At 35.6% G+C, this 21392-nt stretch overlaps 2 protein-coding genes and 1 pseudogene across 3 annotated transcripts; 2 read left to right on the forward strand and 1 right to left on the reverse strand.

The window, feature by feature from the left end:
• The first annotated feature begins 622 nt into the window (after positions 1-622).
• LOC143604278 (uncharacterized) lies at positions 623-4444 on the forward strand. Its single transcript, XM_077080812.1, has 5 exons — positions 623-632; positions 3347-3453; positions 3613-3750; positions 3823-3950; positions 4063-4444. The coding sequence occupies exons 1-5, from the start codon at positions 623-625 to the stop codon at positions 4442-4444; spliced, it is 765 nt and encodes a 254-aa protein (XP_076936927.1).
• On the reverse strand, positions 4276-7299 carry LOC143602664 (protein CYCLOPS-like). Its single transcript, XM_077079701.1, has 11 exons — positions 6729-7299; positions 6597-6652; positions 6456-6524; positions 6323-6371; positions 6182-6234; positions 5640-6058; positions 5373-5416; positions 5145-5193; positions 4993-5032; positions 4773-4901; positions 4276-4683 (listed from the first exon to the last, which is right to left on the reverse strand). Exons 1-11 carry the CDS (start codon positions 6918-6920, stop codon positions 4554-4556), a joined length of 1230 nt encoding a protein of 409 aa, XP_076935816.1. The 5' UTR covers positions 6921-7299; the 3' UTR covers positions 4276-4553.
• Positions 7300-17392: 10093 nt separating this feature from the next.
• Positions 17393-20846, forward strand: LOC143603412 (basic leucine zipper 9-like; annotated as a pseudogene). The gene is made up of 6 exons (XR_013148057.1): positions 17393-17730; positions 18775-18895; positions 19732-19885; positions 19986-20061; positions 20140-20265; positions 20386-20846. The product of XR_013148057.1 is annotated as a basic leucine zipper 9-like (transcript).
• The last annotated feature ends 546 nt before the right edge of the window (positions 20847-21392 follow it).

Raw genomic sequence — 21392 nt, forward strand, 5'->3', positions numbered from 1 at the left:
TAAAACCCTAGAGAGTGAAATAAAGGAGGGAAATTGATGCCGGTCACCGACATTAGCCCACGAGTTTAGGTCTTGTTTGATTTATAACTTGTATGCATGGTATGTACTTAAAACACTCATTAAAACTCCACTAGACCACGTTTCAATTCCTTAGGAAACGTACGGTATCTTTTATAATTTGAATATTTAAATGGATGTCGCTTGCCAACATGCCTCTGGTCTGTATATATGGTCTAGTCTTGAGGGAGTTTTTCCTTAAGGTTTTCCTTCTGGTCTTGAGTTTCAATACCTGGATTGTCAAAATTAATAATGAACGGTTGAAAGTTCATCATAGGGCTCGAACTCAGGTATTGGTGATTGGCCGGTATGCATATTGGCTTACCCCGAAGTCAAAACGCCGTTAAAAAAAAGTACACCCATAAGTTACTTGATTCCCAGGGTATTGTGTTCAAACACCAACATCGCACGGACACATATCCAGGATACAACAATTTATAAGTGAATAGTCAAGCCTAGAGGTGACAATTTGTATGGGGTTGGGTTGGATTGGGGTGATGGGTCAAGATGGGTTTGGGTCAGGATGGGCATAAGTTAGGATGAATTTTTTAAAAAAAAGGATAGGATGGATAAAGGTAAAGATGAGTTAAATTAATCCATCATGACCCATGTAAAAGCTAAAATACATGGGGTTTCAAAAACCCCTCAAAATATTCAAAAAAAATTAATAAGAAAATACTAACTCAAATATAAATAAAAAACGAGAAATGTAAAACAACTAAAATGTTTCCCCCGTCATCCTGACTCATTAACAAAAAAAAAAAAAAAAACTGAGAAATTGCGGTTTAGCTTTAAGGTTTAGTTTAGCTCTTAGGTTTCGGTCTTTTCAGTTACTTTGTTTTGGTCGGTTTTTTCTTTTTCATTTCAGTTCAGGTTCGGTTAATATTTTTGGTTTTGGTCGGTTTTTTTGGTTTCAGTGTTGTTTCATTTTAGTCAGTTTTTTTGATTTCATTTCGTTTTTTTTCGTTTTGATTAATTTTGTTTTGTTTTGGTCGGTTACGTTTAAGCTTTTTTGCGTTTTGGCAAGCTTTTAGGTTGCACTTCACTTTTTTTTTCGTTTTTGTCAGTTTTCCGGTTTCATATCTCGGTTTTTGTATCGTTTTAGTCGTTTTTCTATTTCCTTTCAGTTTCGTTTCAGTTTTTTTGTTTCGTTTTGGTCGGCTCGGTGTTTTTGATTCGTTTTGGTCAGCTTTTCGATTGCATTTAGCTTTTTTTTTATTTCCTTTTGGTCAGTTTTTCAATTTAATTTCGGCTTTTTTGTTTCGTTTTTGTCGTTTTTCTATTTCGTTTCAGTTTCGTTTCGTTTTTTTTTGTTTCGTTTTGGTCAAATTTTCGGTTTCATATCGTTATTTTTTTGTTTCGTCTTGGTCGTTTTTCTATTTCAATTCAGTTCTGTTTCGGTTTTTTTGTTTCGTTTTTGGTCAGCTTTTCGGTTTCATATCGTTTTTTTGTTTCGTTTTGGTCGTTTTTCTATTTCGATTCAGTTTCGTTTCGGTTTTTTTGTTTCGTTTTGGTCGATTCGGTGTTTTTGTTTAGTTTTTGTCAACTTTTCGGTTGCATTTTGCTTTTTTTTTGGGTCAGTTTTTCGGTTTCATTTCGTTTTTTTTTGTTTCGTTTTGGTCGTTTTTCTATTCCGGTTCAGTTTCATTTTGGTTTTTTTGTTTCGTTTTTGTCAGTTCGGGGTTTTTGTTTTGTTTTGGTCGTTTTTTGTGTTTCGGATGAGTTTTGTTTCGCACATGATAGTTTGGGTATTTTGAATTAGATAAATTTTGGATAACTTGGATATTTTGTTTTGACACATTTTAACCTATAAATGAAACTCACTTGTATATTTCCAAGCCATCCTGACCTCCTTCAAGAATTTTTTTATCAATCATGACCCATTTTACTTTTAAAGTTTGTCCATTTTAACCCAAAACAACTCATTTGGGTTGGGTTTGCCACCCTTAGTCAAGCCAAAGCGGCATATCAATTATCAAAATCCATCATAAACTGTAGCATAGTGAGTTATCATGATTGCTAAATCAAACTAAGGTTAATTACTTAAATCACTTATTTATATATATAGTTCTCTTACCGCTTTATGCTTATTGGTAGTGCACCACAATTTAGTACTCTTCTGTCATGTTGGTTTTATGATTCACTCATATTACATTTTACATGTCAAAAAGGTTTTTTAGACTCGAGGTCTCAAATGGGAGTAGTCTCAGTCTCTCTATCTCTTCGGATTTTGCACTCAAACTACTCACTCGAGACCCTACTTGTAGCTTTTGTTACGGGTAGAATTTTATTGTGTAGGCTTGTTTGTTTTGATAAGCCAAACTAGCACCAAAACATATAATTGTTCAAACATCATAAGCATCATAACCAAAGAGTCTTAAATGTAGCAAATGCACACCCAAATGAAAGTGTGTCACGAAGTTCACCAAACCCTTGCAAGAAAGCTTAAAAACGGGACAAGAGGATTGATGTGATTGGGACCGAAAGCAAGATGATTAAGCCTTAAGCCTTCAATCACATTTTACAATTTACATGTCAAAAAGGTCTTCTCTAGGGTCGAGGTCTCAGTGAGATGAGTCTCTCTATCACTTGGTAGGATTATATTGTGTATGTTAAGCCAAACTAGTACCAAAACATACCATTACTAATAATAGTTCAAACATTGATAAAACATCACACCAAATTAATACTCTAGATCGACCTAGCAAAATACACACCCGAATGAAAGAGTAACATGAAGCTTCGGGACTACATGACTGATGTGATTGGGACCTAAAGCAAAACGACAAAGCCTTAAGCCTTCTTAAGTAAACTGAGGAACTCATCGAGTTTGTTGTTGCTCTTGCTGATCTCACTTATAATATCACATTTATCCTTAATCAAATTGAGACCGATGACCACAATAGTACCGCAGATAGTAATCATTAATTTATAATAACTCACTGAAACCAAAGCAAAGGCAACCCTGAGAATTCATGTGCCCCGCCCGAGCAGAACTAAATATGGCCGACTAACTTTATTCATTCACAACCCAACTTTTTAATAAAAAGATAAATCAACTGCTGAGATGTAACCAAGTCATTGTGCCATTCTTTACATGATATTAAGCTCGTTACCGATAAGCTTCGATATACAAAGATAAATCAACCCAAAATAATAGTACCAAACCCGTACCAGTAGTAGCGATCCCGAAAACTGCAAAAAGTGGGTACTGAGAATGTTCGATACCAGTATCCAGTACCATTTGTTCATCCCAATATGTAATAATATACTTATGAACAAAACTAAGTTTGTGAACTTGGATTGCTAAATTACAAAGTGAAGCATGTGTTCCACCCATCTGAGAAGAGAAAGTTTCGATGCCGCTATGATTATTATTGGGCTTCGGTATTTGAGGTGGTCATTTTGGCCCGTTTACTTATGAATAGGTCGATTCAGTTGTCTTGTCTAAATATCAAATGGGCCAACTAAAGTTTGTTATTTATTGCATACAACCTTGTACTGTAATAATATTGTTTTGTAATTATATATATTAGTTGCTTTGCTCTTACTCAGGTAGAATATACAGACCACTCGGGTCGACCTCATACTGCCTTTGCAGAAGCTCTGAATGAGGCCCTCCCACATGATTGCAGGCCCATTTTCTATGCTGCATTGTGGGCTAAAGATAGTTTCAAGAATTCAAGGCACATGGTTTATAAATTATAAACCTTGATATTGTTTCGGTTATAATGGTATTAGTTTCATATTTCTGGTTTTTTATAGGTGAATGAAACGTATGATTGCTGGTATATCTTGGGCACTTCCAAACTAAACTTATATTATGATGAGTATTTTAAATGCCAAGCTGACCAATTATTAATGACCGAGATGCTTAACCGCTATCTTATCCTGTGAGTCATTCAACTATTTGATTTGCCATTTGAATAACGAGTCAAAGCAGTCGGGTCGGGTTGACCCATCTTCATTTTTAACACTCATTTTTCATTTTTTCAACTTTTGTAGGTCCACTGAGATTTTAATGTCCACGTTTTCTCATACAGGTCAATGGCGATACATGTATTTGAGTTTGGAAGTCATAGCTGGAACTGTTATGAGATTTTTAGCCTCCTTGGTTTCGATTGCATTGGTTAGAAGAATACTATATCTACTCAAGTCTCGTAAGTCTCGTTTTGATAGCACGGGTCAGGTGACGGATGTCTATTTGATCCGTTTGAAACAAGTTTGTGTTCTTGTAGCATATTTTAGTGTAGTGAGTTGGTTAGCAGTCATAGCTCGGTTTGTTGGACATCTTTGGTGCTCGTACATAGAAGAAATATACATACATGATATATGCAGCACTCGTTTTGTAGTAGAAGTGCTAGTTTTTAACAAAAGTGTAATGTAATTCTCACTAAGTTCATATTTTAAATATTTCAATAGTAATCAGCTTAGTTGTAAAAAAGAATCTTTGCAATGTCAAGGCATTAGCATTATGTATTTGTATCAATAGTGCATTAGTGCTTGATCACATCTCGTCGTGATAGCATTCTCTCTATCTCTTCTAAAAGACGTTCTTTTTCGTGTCCCATTTCCTCATTCTGCTTCTGGAGCTCTTCGATCTGCTTAGTCTGTTCAGAATCTTTCCTGAAATGTATGTGTATACGCTTCAAAATGTATGTGTGTATAGATACACATGTTTTTAATGTATATGACGGTGTAATGTGTGTTTGCACCTGTTCATAAAAGCCAAATTAAGTTTGAGTGACCGCACTTCCTTTTCTAGATTTTCGCAACGCTTTAAGATAGATTGCATATCAGATGAAGTTGCTGGTGTTTGAGTTCTTTCCTTTGCTTCTGCCATCCTACATCACCATAAAACATCAATCAAACACTTATTATTAAATGCATAAAATCTTCTAAAATTATATAAACGTGCTAGATGGTGATACATACTTCCGTGACCTTTCCACCCTGCGCTTCTTCGTGGGATCACCTGCATTTACTACCATTGATATTACATATATCTTGAGTTTCAAGTTTTCTTGACATAATTTAGAGTTGCATTATGTTTTATGTACTAAACTAAATCTGGAATTGAAGTTAACCTGAGGCTGCAGATGTCACTGATCCATGCTGAGTTAAACTTCCCTTATGCTGTAGGTACACAACCAACAAAACAGGTAAAAAAAATAAAAAAATAAAAAAATTAAGGTTAGTTTAGTAAAATGACATTCATTATTCATTTTGAGGTTAAGTTTTTATACAACTTAATACAAGCATAAATCATAAAACACTCAAACTGAAATTAGTAGCGTTTTAGTTATTAAACAAACCTTGTGATCTTCTTTAAAGTTATTGTACATGTGTTCTCTTATATCTGTAATGTAAAAGAGAATAAAGAATTGATCAGTTATTTCACCCTTTATTAATATCTTGAAAATCCTTAAATTAGTATTTTTAATAATATAGTTTTCATAATGATCTTATAAAGGGAGAATATGCTATTAATCAACAACCCAGCCCGACCCGTTTTGAGTTTTGACCCCACCAAATCCATTTCTGACCCGTTACCACCCGTTTTCCCAATACTCTACATGTACCTTTAGCACTTGCTGATTGACAAGAATTGCTTGGCCCGTCGGACACCTCAAAACCCGTTGAGATAATAAGTGGATCAGCAGAAGATTCACTTTGTGAAGCTTCTCGAGATCCGGTATTCATCTGAATCAGATTCGCGGGGGCCACAAAACCTTCTAAGTCAACATTCATAGCTTCTTTTTCAACACGAGTTTTAAGCTTCTTGCGTTCTAATGAACCTTTCAGCATACTCACAACAGACGACACCTTATCAATCTGCGGCCCGTTAAAAGTAGTTGACGATGAATTAGATGTGGTGATGAGATCATTAAACGGGTTGGAAAAATCTTGTTTTGATTGGTTGACTGCAAGCCCGGATGCATTATGCATTGCTTCTGTATTTATTGTTGTTTGTGAGTTCTGCATTGCAACATACTTCCTCCTGTAAACAGCGGATACTAACTTATAAATCTAGTAAAGCCTTAGTTCTAAAAGATATTAAGTTTTGGACAACGTGTCTATCGTCAATCTGACCCGACCCGTTTCAACTTGTACCGATGATTACCTTAATTCAGATGAACGACTTCTCGTCATTGGTTGGGAACTATTAAACCATGCCTGTATAAAAAGTGAGATATGAGATCGGGCCAATAGTCGTTGATCGATATTAATTATTCATACATATTCTTAATAATATAAAACAAACCTTAGCCAGGAATAAGTTGCTACCCTGCAACCCTTTATCTGTTGGAATCCTGAATACATATAAAAAATGAAATCAATATTATTTAAGAATTAAGGTCATAAATAGCCTTAGAATGTTATAATTAGTTAATTACTTGACTGAATGTTCATTTGTGTCGCAAGAAGCATCGCCAACTACCAAAGGACTTTGATCAACAAGCATCCTGCATCGTTAAGAGCAATAAAACAGTTGTTTAAACATGTAGGGGGAATCAACTCATCAACTGTCAACTGACCTTGACGGTTGTCGAGGACGGTTATGAACTACGTTCGTTGAATTATGGCCTTGATTCTGTCAAATCAGAATCAAATATCAGACTCAATAATAATAATAAAAAATGTGAACTTTACCAATCAAAACATCATACTTCTGCGGTGGTGAGCCAGCTTTTGAAGAGTTCTTCACTGTCTGCTCTGAAGTTATTAGAAAGATTCTTGAAACCGAGATTCTCCATTGTCGGTGCTGGCAATCCAACTGAGCTTTCGATTAACGTTCTTATGAACATATCTTCGCTGGTGTTTCTGTATAAATCCGAGTAAACTCTTCCCTCCATCTCCATACAACCCTTAAGTGCTCTATACAAATATTAAACTTATTATGTTTTCTTCTCTTAGCACTAGCATATAGATACAAAAGTGCATAATCAGAGATTCAAACCTGGTTGACGAATAACTAAATAAATAGACGTAGGTGATCAAAGTTATGCTAAAGGATATATGCATATGGTTATCAATTTTCAGTCATGACAATCATTTAACACCTAATGTGCACATTAAATAAGCAACATGATGGGACCTGCAACGGTGACGTCTCGCTAGATCCTTAGAATATACGTTTGTCTTTAGTATTGCAACTTGAAACGGCGATCTAGGAGACCGTCCGGCAATCTAGAAATCAAACAAATTTCATACTATATACAACAAAATAATGTATGTGCTTTTCAAACATATTATATATTGTGATGGTGTCCATTGGGTATAAAATATAAAGCAACTAATCAAGTCTAGACAAGTATGATCATATATGAAGTCTAAATGATTGTTGATATAAATAATGCAACTAGGAAATATTTTAGATTAAAAAATAAGGACATGACATAGGGAAAATTTTGTATGTTTAATAAGAATAGGATGGTGATGGTATATGATATTATATTATGATGATGATAGCCATGAAAAGGATGTCTGAGGTTGCCTTTTAAAGACATCAAGAGTTGTTAGAATGGTGTTTTCAAGTGATTTGTTTTAATTAATGTCGTTATTAGTGTTTTGTCAAATTTTAAAACCATTTTTTGAGTTTTGTTTAAGCAGAAATTTATATAAATTGGAATTTGTAAGAATAGAAATTTTAATTTTAGTTTATCAAAAACTTTGGATTTTATCAAAGTGTTTATCTTACATTCTTACTCGTATCTCCTCATTTCTTTTCTGGCTCACCTCCAACTCCAGCAACCTCCAATCACTACACGGGGGTCGGTGTTAAATTTTACGCAGTTGGTTGGGATTTTATCGTATATATACTAAAAAATTCATGGGGTGCATACTGAAAAAATCATGGGGTATGACTGCACCTCATACCCAAACAATAAATCCACCTCTAATATGAGACTGGAATTATTCTGGCATCCATCTTATATCCTTATTATCATCTCTACATCACGTATCCCATACTCCCTTGATTTATAAGTATAGTACATGAAACTAAACAACTTATTATATAAAAATCACCTTCCACATAAAGAGTTGAAAAATTTAAATAGCAAAATAAGTTAAATAACATCTAGTTCATTTTTGGGCCATTTTTAAGTACACCACATCTAAATGGGCCAAGAGCCCACTTTAGTTATTATTGTAACGTGGCCTAGGAGCCCAACAACAGCTTTTACCTCATAACCCGAGGTGAACAAAAGATCTTGTGGCAAAGCCCAAACCATCCTGGTGAAAAGAAATACTTGGGTTCTCTGATCGGGTTCGGGTTTCATATGAGTTCTTGATAGAAACTCGACGGGCTTTGGACTAGATTCGGGACAAAATTTTATAACCGGATATGGGGTTATCATTACCTAAACGACTAAACCCGACTCATTGTCATCTTGTAAATGGTATGCATCAATCCACTCTTTGTTTGTGATTATGTACGTGGATGAAAACACATGGTCAACTTTTAGACATGTTGATACCAAAGTGTATGCTTCTCTTTCTTTGTTCATATCAAATATGACGGTTTTTATCAAAACAGCCATAAATTTTTTTTCTCATGCCGCCTTATTTGATATTTTTTTACTATTGATAAATTGTAAACTAAACTATGAAAGCTAAAAAGATAAAATCTTAAAAGGAAACAATGTAAAGAAAACTTTAATTGAATAAAGATGACATGTGGAGGGGTTAGTAAAAAAGACTAAAAAGTAGATGAAAAAGAAAAGGTGGTAAGTTGAATAACTTTATATTAGACCTTTGAAAATAACAATATACACAAATTGAAGTGTTGAATTCCTGTAAAACATATTAAAGCATAGTTAAGGTAGTAAATATAACGCTAAACAAATTAAGATAATCGCAGCCGTCAAAGACTCAGGTAGCGTTTGGTATGCAGGAATAGAGGACAGAATGGAATGACCCATTTTGAGAGAATGGAAAATAGTGTGTTTGGTTGACCAAAGGAATGGAATGACCCATTACCTAGTCCATTTCATTCCCTCTAAAATACCTCAATTTCATTTCATCCATACCCCATGTTTTTTTTTCATTCCATTCTCTCCTTCACCCTACATAACCTCCACCACCCTCCCAACAACACCACCACCCAACATCAACACCCACCACCGCCACTGCCACCAGCCACCACCATCGCCGTCCACCGCCGCCACCAACCATCGCCATCGGTGGCAGCCACTCAGCACCGCCAGCCGCCCGCTGCATATATCAACCATCACACATGCCGCCCACCGTCACCGCTGCCCACCGCCGCCACCACCGCCGCCACTGCCACCAATCACCACCATCGGCGTCCTCCGCCACCACCACCCACCTCCACAAACCATCGCCATCAGTGCCAGCCACCCACCACCTCCAGCCACCCGCCGCATCCATCAATCATCGCCACACCATCACACACGCCGCCCACCGTCATCGCTGCCCACCACCTCCCCCACTGTTACCGCCACCACCACCTCCACCGTTACCGCCACCGCTCCCACCACCACCACCACCACTCACTACCATTTTAATTTTATGTTTTTTTTATTTTTTTCTTACCTACCAACAATACAAAGTAATGATTCATTTCATTCTCATGTGGTAACCAAACATTTCATTGGAATGGTAATAACTCATTCCATTCCTTTGTCCATTCCATTACCACGTCCATTCCATTCCATTCCGTCGTTTATTCCATTACCCCATACCAAACAGACCATGAAAGTTGGCATACCAAAATTATATATACCATGACTCATTGCACTCAGTTCTTTGTTTGTTGTTAACTTTATAAATACAAATGAAAAAAGTTGGATAAACTAGCCACTAAGCTTCCATAATTTATTATTAGCCGTATGTAGTGTTTATATAGGCGGATCGGATGGGTTAAGTGCTCATGGATCGTTCTTATTTATGTCGGCTGATTATGATTTCAGTCATTGAACTGAATAGGTGGTTGGGCTAGATATTCTTTTTTTTTTCTCCTTTAAAAATCTTAATTAACTTATTTATTTACCACCTCAGACTTAATATTTTGTTAAAAATACAATTTCGATCCAAAAGATAAAGTACTAGAATATTAGGTTATAAATTAGTTATAACGTAATTTGAATTTTGAAATTAGTCTAACCTGGTATGATGACACTTTTGCACCCCAATTTTTCCATAAGCGTATGTGTGAAAGTAAAACACAACTTAACAAGTACAATGAATTGTGTATAGTTATAACGTAATTTGAATTTTGAAATTAGTCTAACCTGGTATGATGACACTTTTGCACCTCAATTTTCTCATAAGCGTATGTGTGAAAATAAAACACAACTTAACAAGTACAATGACTTGTATATCATAGTAAAAAAGAGACGTGTGAGTCTACAATCTTGAAGATGTATGTGACAAAAGCAAGAATGGATCAACAACTTTAACCCTATTTAAGCAAAGTTTTTACACTCTACATTGCGCGCAAGCAAATTCAAGCAAATTTGTGAAGATTAAAATACTACTAATGTAGTAGAGTATGTCTAACTACCTAACTACTTATTACTTGTAAACCTAAACACGGTTTATTTACCTACTAATCTATATCTATATTTCTATATTCTCTAATAAAAGTCTACAATGATTTGCCACTTGTCACTCTCATATTAATCCTCATAATTCAAAACCAACTAAATCTAAAAAAAAAATCCTTACCGGTTATTATTTGTTAATTAATAACATTAAATAGTAATTTGAAGGATGGAAATAAATGAATAAATATCAAAATTGTTTTAAACATTACTATATAGCGTCCGTCTCTTAATATGCATGATAAGTTAATTTTTTTATGTTTTGTTTAATTATTAAACATTATTTTTTTTCCATTAATTGTCTGTGTACTACACGAGTCTCAAACTAGTATGATATAAACCTAAGTGTGACAAACCCAACCCAAATGGGTTGTTTTGGGTCAAGATGGATAAACTTTAAAAGTAAAATGGGTTATGATGGATCATAAAAATTCTACAAGTGGGTCAGGACGGGTTGAAAATATACAAGTGAGTTTCATTTATAGGTTAAAATGGATCAAAACAAAATATCCAAGTTATCCAAAATTTAACTATTTCAAAATACCCAAACTATCATGTGCGAAACAAAACTCATCAGAAACCCAAAAAACGATCAAAACGAAATAAAAACCCCGAACTGACAAAAATGAAACTCAACCGAAATAGAAAAAGGACCAAAACGAAAAAAAACGAAATGAAACCGAAAAACTGACCAAATCAAAACAAAAAAAGCGAAATGCAACCGAAAATCTAACCAAAACTAAACGAAAACACCGAATCGACCAAACCGAAACAAAACTGAATCGAAATAGAAAAACGACCAAAACGAAACAAAAAAACCAATATGAAACCGAAAATTTGACCAAAACGAAACAAAAAAAAACGAAATGCAACTGAAAAGCGGACCAAAACAAAACAAAAACACCGAACCGACCAAAACGAAACAAAACACCGACCGAAACAAAACGAAACTGAACCAAAATAGAAAAATGACCAAAACGAAACAAAAAAAAGCGAAATGCAACTGAAACCTGACCAAAACAAAACAAAAACACTGAACTGACCAAAGCGAAACAAACAAACTGATACGAAACTGAACTGAAATAGAAATCAACCGAAACGAAACAAAAAAACCGACTTGAAACTGAAAAAATGACCAAAAGGAAACATAAAAAAACTAAATGCAATTTAAAAACCGGACCAAAACTAATCAAAAACACCGAACCGACAAACGAAACAAAAAAACTGAAACGAAACTAAACCGGAATAGAAAAACGACCAAAACGATACAAAAAAACCGATATGAAACCGAAAAACTGACCAGAACGAAACAAAAAAAAAAGCGAAATGCAATAAAAAAACTTACCAAAACGAAACAAAAAAACTGAAACGTAGCCGACCAAAATAAAACAAATGAATCGAAACGAAACAAAAAAAAAACGAAATGAAACCGAAAAAACTGACTAAAACAAAACAACACTGAAACCGAAAAAACCGAGAAATCGAAACCGAAATCATTGAAACCTAGCAGATACCGAAACCGACCGAAATGAAAAAACAAAACGAACATAAAAAAAACCCCGAAAAACTCGAAATTGAACCGGAACAAAAAGTTTTTTTTTTTTAATGAACGAGGAGGATGGGGGAAACATTTTAGTTATTTTACATTTTGCGTTTTTTATTTATGTTTTGAGTTATTATTTTTTTAATAATTTTTTTGAATATTTTTTATGGGGTTTTAAAACCCTTTGTATGTCAAACTTCACTTGGGTCAAGATGAGTTAGTTTTATCCATCTTGACCCATATCCATCATAATCCTCTATTTTAAAAATCCATCATGACCCATACCCATCTGACCCATCACCCAAATCCAACACAACCCACTCCTATTGCCACCTCTATATAAACCAAATCTTGTTTCCTATTTTTGTTTTACTTGTCTCAATTGCCTTGTTTTAAGACTATACGCTATGGGGCGCCGTTGGCCCCTTTTTTGGGTGCGGTGGGCTTCGAACACCAATGTGGGGCGCCGTTGGCCCAGGGGAGCCGATGGAGAGGTCGTTCAAACGGCCGGCGTGGAAGATGAAATGTGTGGGACCCTCCCCCTTTCCAACGGCTCTTTGGACTGATTGAGATATATGTGTGTATATATATATATATATATCAAACTAAACCATACAATCTCAATTTTTATAATTTTCTCCTAAAAATGTCTTCCGATTAATCTTCGACACCCGACTACTACCCTGATCCCGATGTTATTTCAGACTCCGATTCAGGGGATGAGGTAATATTTAGTGCTATTTTAGATGTTGCCCGAGTCTTAGTCGAGCATTGCGAAATCTCACAACCGCTAAGAAGACGTCCTCATTGACAACGGGATCGTGTAGCTGCTCATGAAAGGTTGATGCAAGATTATTTTTCACCGGACGCGACTTTTGATGCGGAACAATTCCGGCGGCGTTTTCGGATGACTCGCCAACCTTTTTTTACGAATTGTTGGTGATTTAGAACGCGATTATGATTTTTTCCAACAAAGGGATGACGCGAGAGGTAAGCCCGATTATTCTCCATTGCAAAAATGCACGGCGGCAATTCGTCAACTCGCGTACGGGACCACGAGCGACGCCATGGAAGAGTATTTACAAATGTCGGAGACAATGACTCGTGACGCCCTTCACACGTTCTGCGAATGTGAGTATTATCATTTTTTAATATGTATTTATAAATCCTCTCATTTTAAATGCAAAGTTAATAAAATGACATTAAAAATTTAATATTAGGTATTCCTCAACTATATTATAAAAAATATTTGAGGAAACCGACTCAAGCCGACATACAAAAAATATACGAGGTGCATGAATAGAGGCACGGTTTTCCTAGGATGCTTGGTAGTCTTGATTGCACACATTGGGCTTGGGAAGTTTGCCCAGTTGCTTGGCAAGGTCAATATCATCGGGGTGATCATGATGGACCAACGGTTATCCTTGAGGCTGCTGCATCATTTGATCTTTGGATATGACATGCTTTCTTTGGAATGCTCGGTGCAAACAATGATATAGCTGTGATAAATGCGTCTCCTCTTTTCGACCGTCTCGTAAACGGGGTTGGACCCGACACCTCATTTTCCACTAATGGTGTCAACTACGAATACGGATATTATTTAGTCGATGGCATTTATCCGGATTGGGCAACGTTGGTTCATAGCTTTACGTGCCCGACTGATTATAAACGAAAATATTACAAGAAAAAACACGAGTCGGCCAGAAAGGACATCGAAAGGGCATTCGGGGTATTAAAGAAACGTTGGTCTATAATTAGACATCCGGCTCGTATTCTGCACATGGATAAGTTAAGAAATGTAATGTACACTGTATTATCTTGCATAATATGATACTGGAGGACTCTGGTAGAGCAATATGTCAAGGCGAGTACGACGATGCACCGGATCCGATGACAACACTAAACGAAGATGAGAGATTTGCTGTAACATCCTAAAATATTATAATGTTAAATAAAGAAAGTTACGTTTAGTGATTTCGCGTTATAAATTTATTTAATATCGAGTAAAGAACGGATCATGGACTTAGATTAATTAAGGTGGATTAAGTGGTAATGGGCTTTAGGTCCACGGGCTTCAAGAGGTATAAATATCCTCCTAAACCACCATAAAACCCTAAACCTCATTTCATTCCAACTTAATCTCTACACACTCAAAAACACACACATCCTTCACCTCACACGGTCGCGAGAGAGAGAACGGGACTCGAGTCCAAAATCAAGCCAACCATTATTAGACCTTCGATATACGAGCTAGATACGAGATAACCAAGCAAACCGCGACCACACCGAACACGTAAAGGTATGCCTTTTACCTTAAAGTTTACGTTTTTAGGATCGGTTAGCTTTGAAACTTAAACATAAAGTAAATCGGGTCTAAACGAAACGTAAAGTAACAAACTTGATGTTGGAAATGAACTTGACAAACCTATAGCTATGTACGGCGACTTGTTATTAAACGTTTTAAGCCGAAAACTCCAAACTTTATGTCTTTCCGGGCTAAGTTTTACCCGAACTAGGCCATGGGAATGATCGCGGAGTTAGTTAACGTAATATCCAAGAAATTCTCGATGAAATAAGGGTGATTTTGGTGATTAAGTTTGAACAGAGACGACAGCTGGGCAACTTCGCCTGCAAGCCATAACTTCGCCTTCATGCAAGTTCGCCTGGCTGATAACTTCGCCTAAGGCCAAGTTCGCCTAACTGATAACTTCGCCTGGTGATAAGTTCGCCCATGATAACTTCGCCTGGCATATGTTCGCCTAGGGTTAACTTCGCCGATCATTAACTTCGCCTATGCTTAAGTTCGCTTATTTTTAAGTTCGCTTAATGATAAGTTCGCTGGAGTTAGCAAATTAGAAAATAAATTAAAAAACTAATGAAAAATGTGTTAAGACAGTTAATGGAAATAAAATTTTTCCAAACTGACCTGGCAGCTCGACCCCAGCCAGGGGCTCTGCCTCTTGGACCCTGCTAGGGGCTGCCGCCCCTAGAACCCCGCTGCCAGGGGCGCTGCCCCCGGACCCCCGTTCGTTGTGGGTAGTAGCTAAGACTAGAAAGATGATATGAGTAGTAGTAGTTAATTGATACATGTAAATATTATACAGTTAGCCGTGCACAGCTCAAGAAGGGAATAACGATTAACGGAGAGCGTAACAGGATTCAGGTGAGTTTCTAGCCCCATTTATGTGTTATGTTTTCGGGGCTGTGTGCATACTCAATATGTTTGTTAATACGCTTATCCTAAGAGATAAGTGTATGCCTCATGTGAATGATGTGATATGTATGAATGATGGCTTGATGGTATGTGAACGATCTTCGGATATTGCACGTACTGTCAAGCTGTAACGCTATGTATAAGGTAAGTATGATATGTATACTTATGTGTATGAATGAGATAAAGTTAATAAAAGAAGGAAAGGATGGTTGTATGGTTACGAAGAGGGTACCGGGCCACAATAATACTCGAGGTATGATGTATGGTTGTATGGTAACGAAGAGGGAATCAAACCCTACTAATATTCGAGAACTAGGGAACCGAACCCTACTAATATTCGAGGAAAGAGGGTACCGAGCCCTAATAATACTTGAGGAAAGAGGGTACCGAGCCCTAATAATACTCGAGGAAGGAGGGTACCGAGCCCTAATAATACTCGAGGAATGTAGGGCGTAATGCTCTTTATAACGTAAGATATGAAAGCAAGTTAATACAAAAGAAAGTATGAAAGTATGATTGAAAGAATATAAGTTTATGTGTATTGTATAATGTATGATTAACTAGAACTCACTCAGCGTAGCTGACTTTTAGTATGCACGCAGGTAAGTAGGATGAGGCAGCTCGCTTGAGGAGACACGTGACACTGAATAAGAGGCTGGCATCGGAAGACTCAAGACGTTTAAGTTTAACGTTTTGTTTATTTTGAAAGACAAGATGTTGTTTTAAGACAAGATGTGTTTTGCTATGAAATGTTTTACGAAAGTTTTTATATTCCGCGAATGTTTTAATTAACTATGATATTTAGAACTGCGTTTATGAGTAAATCCAACACGAAAGTAGGGCTACCGATAACGGGGCCTTACATTTGCTATTTTATTAAGAACACGAAAAAAAGAAACGAAATTCAGTCTTCGAGCGGATTTGGTTGAACATATTTGGAGAAACAAACAACAAAACGGCGACATCGACGACGATGACTAAAATTAGTTGATTTTTTTATATATATGTTTTAATTTTAATTTAGTTTGTATTTGATAATTATTGTATTTAATAAATTTGTTAGTTTATTAAAATAAAAAAAATAAGCGTCTTCGAAGCCCCTTCACCATTGAGGGGCATCTTTGGGGTGGGGCTTTGAAGCCCCCAGTGCACATGTGACGTTAACATGGCACTAGGGAGGGGCTTCGAAGCCCCTCACCATAGCAAGTAGTCTAAGAATCAATATCTTATATATACTTTATTATAATTTAAATATATCTTAACTCTTATCGTGAGGGTTTGATAAAAGAGAACTAAGAATCACAAACTATAATATATTATAATATATAAATATAATCTAGGGACGTGCATAGAACCGGAAAAACCAAACCGTAAAAACTGAATTAAAATAAAATACCGAGAGTTTGGTTTTTTGTTATCGTAAAAGTTAAGCTGACAGTTCGGTTTTGATTTTGCGTGTACCAACAAAAGTAAACCGGACCTATAGATATTTATTTTTTGTTCTAAATTTTAAGTAATTTATTTATAATAGTTCAATATATAGTTTAGCTTAAATATTTTAGTCCAGATGTATAATAATCAATTCATTATTAATAAACAAAAAAATATTCCATAATACATCATTTTTGGCCAACCTTTTATTTTCGACTCAAACTTTTCAAGCCTGCAAATATAGAAACGGAACCTAAACCAATAACCGAAAAAACAAACGAGAATGACCGATTTTAAAACATCTCAAAACTGGCATTTCGGTTTTTGGTTCGTTTTAGCCTAAAATCGAGCCAAACCGACTCACTCACGCCCCTAACGTACACCTAATAATTATAATAATAATAATAATAATAATAATTTCCTGTTATTTGTTTCCAATAGTTGTTTCACACGTACAATGTTGATTGTTGAATACAAAAGTGACATCAAAGTGAGTGAGTGAGTGAGTGAGTGAGTGGTTTCTCCCTTTTCACAAAGAAAGCCCAGTTGAAGCTTTGTCTTTGTCTTTGTCTTCTTCCACCTTATATTTATTTTTCTTCATAGCCTCCAATCATTTCTTAATCTTACAGGTTAAGAAACAACTCAATATATTATATATTATATATATTCCTTTGTGGTTCATTCAACAATCTCCTCTTTCTTCTTCCTACACCATCATGCCTACAAGCAGAATATTTTCTGAACAAGATATTGAAGAGTTCCTCAATCACTTCGATGCTGCTGCTGATATTATTAATATTAATAATAATAACAACCCAACTCAACCGCCTCCCGGAGATTTATTCTCCGCCGCGGACGCCGTTGTTCTCGACCGACTCATGTCTTCCGATCTCACTGCTCACTACAAATATCAGGTTTTTTATTTTTATTTTTATTATAAAAGTAAATTACAGTATTCTTTTGGAATTTTTAACTGTTTTGGTCCTCTAGGATTGTATTTTTTAACTGTTTTGGTCCTCTAGGATTGTATTTTTTAACAGTTTTGGTCTCATAGCTAATTTTTTTTGTTAAGGGTATTTTAGTAATTTTAAATTTAAGGGACTTTGCATTTTCTAAAGGTTTTGGCTCCTGTTTTTCCTTGTTCAGCTAGAGGGTATTTTAGTAATTTCAAATTTAAAGAATAGAGGGCATTTTAGTAATTTCACATTTAAGGAATTATTTATATAATTGTTTATTATTGAGATTTGCAATTTGTAACAATTTTGATCCTTGATACTAACCATGTTAGATTTTTCAGTTAAGTTAGAAGGTGTTTTAGTAATACCACAATTAAGGGACTGTTTATATAGTTGTTTAATTTTTTGGTACATAAGTTTGTTCATTTGATTTATATTTTTTTTATATACCTTACAAACAATTATTACCACCATAATTCATATTATTAGTTTAGCTATAAATCTTAGTAATAAATATATAGAAAGCAAAAGGTGGGTGGGTATTTATATTTAGTATTTACAAATACTAAGATAACAATTTGTTTTATGCTGTTGTTATATTATTTTAAGTTAATTCCACAAACAACCCTATAAATATTATAACAATTTCATAAATAGTCCCCTAAATGTGAAATGGCAGATATACCCTCGAGGACCAAAATAGTTCAAATAGCAATTTACTCTTATATATTATTTTCTGTCTACATTACAGTATTACAGTCACCCCACTAAGTTACTGAATTAATAATAATAATAATTAGTTGTTTAGTGTTGCATGATTCTTTGTATCAGTAGGTTGAATCATGTTTATGGTAGGTAGGTAGGTAGGCCCCAGTTAGACCTAATTTTTTTTATTTTTTGTTAATTATTTCATTATTATTATAGTCCATTTGTGTTTGATTTGATAAGAGCAAATCAAGCATAAAAAACTAGTTTGTTAACTACTGTCTGTTTGGGTTACAGGATAACATAAATAGGTTTTCAAGATGTAGTGGGATGACAGGAAACCCTGTGTGGACTCAAATTCTTAATCCAAACAACTCTACTGTCATCAAGAATATGGATTCTCAATCCTCAGTTTGTGGTACACCTACTAACTTGATAGGTTAGTAGTTTGAACTAGGAGTGTTCTTCCGGTTTTTTTTTTTCAGGTTTTAGGTTTTTTGTGTCGGGTTGTTCGGCTTTTTAGCTGGGAAATGGTGGCCTGATAACCGACCCATTTAAAGTTCAGGTTGGTCGGGTTCGGGTTGTTCAGTTTCTCGAGTTAGTTTGGGTCGGGTTGTTCGTTTTCGAGTTTGTATGTAAAATGAAAAAAAAAAGTGTTTTTTTCCACAAATTATTATCAAAATTCATCATGCTAGTAAAATAATATCATCAAATACCAACCATTATTTGACAATATGATATGAAAATGTTTAAAAATTAAAAGTCTCAAAACAAACTATAATTCCTAAACTTGAGAGTAAACTGCCATTTTCGTCCACCGGGTTTGATCAATTTTACCATTTCCGTCCAAAATGGATGACGTTAGATGATTGGACTGAAATGGCAAAGAATGACACCATGAGGACTGAAATGGTTGAAAAAAATCTTTTGGACGGAAATGGCAAAACTGAGCAAACGACCGGGACGGAAATGGCAGTTTACTCTAAACTTGATATTCCAAATACCGAAGACTCCAAACCAAAACTCATTTATTAAAAAAAAAAAAAAAGACAATATGTTCGGATTTTTTTGGATTTTAGATTTTTTGCTGGGAAAAAATGACCTTATAACCGACCCGTTTAAGGTTCGGGTTCGGGTGGCTTCAGCTTCGGGTCGGGTTTCGGGTAAAAATGAAGGTCCTGGTTTGAACTTTGAACATAGTGAGTGTTTGGACACATGTTTTAATAATCTAGTATTGTATTCATATTTGGTCAGCTGAAAGTCCAATTTCGGTCACCAATCTGAAGCAAGGGGACAGCATTGTGGTTGAGGTAACTAGTGATTATGAACAATCAGATGATGATACAGAGATTGAAGCCGGTCAATGCGAACAGAGCAACGATCAGTTGGATATTAAAAGGCAAAAAAGGTAAGATTTTTATCAAGATTTTCAAGAATCCATGAATGCAAGGTTAGTTAGTTAGTTAGTTAAGTCAATCCTACTTAAATATGATTAACTGTGATTTCAGGATGGTTTCAAACAGAGAATCTGCTCGGCGATCAAGAAAAAGGAAACAAAAACATTTAACCGAACTTGAACAACAAGTGTGTACTATTATGAACAATGCTTATTTACATGTATTCTTAATAATCATTAAAATATAAACCAAACATGTGTTTTAGGTGGAACTTCTGCGAGTAGAGTACTCAGATTTGTTCAAGCAACTCACGAATGCTAGCCATCAGTTCAAAGACGCTTCAACCAACAACCGAGTGCTTAAGTCGGAGGTGGAAGCTTTGAGAGCTAAGGTACATTCTTTTCTTAACGATCATATTACAAGCTTACTTATATCCTTAACCCCCGTTATTCATAAAATACAAATTGGTTGAAACTGCAACCTCTAAAAAGAAAATGTTATCCGGTTACAGGTTAAACTGGCTGAAGATATGCTGGCGAGGGGCCCGTTGACATCTTCTAGCCTTAGCCCACCTTCTTGAGAACCATTTAACCACTTCCCAACTGTTTAGCTCTCAAAACATGTCTAGAATGGGAATGGGAATGGCAACGTCTCTCCAACTACACACGTTCGTGGGAATGACCATGGGCCCCACCCGGGCCTACCCATTCCTGGGCAAGACATGATGGTTGGACTCGGTTCTAATCCTGGCATCTTTGATGGTAATGTTCAGAATGGTATGAACAGTGATGGTGGAAGTTGTGTATCTAATATATGGTCGGTTTGAAACATATAATATAAGGTTTTCTTGCTTTAGGACCCTAAAGTATGCGTTGTCGGGTTGTGTTATGTTGGACAGTTTTATTGTAGTTTATGTATTAGTTGTATGGTTGAATCCTTAGACATGATATTGAATATTGATGCAGTATAGTTTGGTTTTAGTATGATAATGATGACTGTGGATGGATAGTACCATGTTTTTTAATAAATTTAGACCCATGAAAATCTGGGTTTTATTACTTCAACGTTCAAACGTTACAACTTAAAATATTCAGACGATGCTGCCAGCAGTCTTCTGTTTTATTACTTCAACGTTCAAACGTTACAACGTAAAATAGAGATGGTGAAAACCTTAACATAAATCCTACTTGAAACATCATATTGAACAATATCAACTTAAGTTATGCATGCAAGCTCCAACCATATTCCATTAACCCAATTGGATAATATCATTTTATTTGGTTTTCAAAAATGAAACGAAGGATGATCACCAGGTATCGCCAGTATTCGTGAATCCCAACGCATCGTCCTAAATTTTCAATGTATCACGAAGTTTTATTTCTTAAGTTGACCTAAGGCGCCTATACGAATTAGGCATTATACGGTTATAACGTGATATGGCGGATATACCATATGCTAATGCAGCTGAAAGCCTGATGTATCCGATGATATGTATAATGTCCGTTTATGAAAGTAGCA

This window comes from Bidens hawaiensis, unplaced genomic scaffold, assembly GCF_021521415.1.
Source record: "Bidens hawaiensis isolate Kalapana, Puna unplaced genomic scaffold, B.hawaiensis_p1.1 tig00001961_1, whole genome shotgun sequence".
In the NCBI taxonomy this organism is placed as follows: domain Eukaryota; kingdom Viridiplantae; phylum Streptophyta; class Magnoliopsida; order Asterales; family Asteraceae; genus Bidens; species Bidens hawaiensis.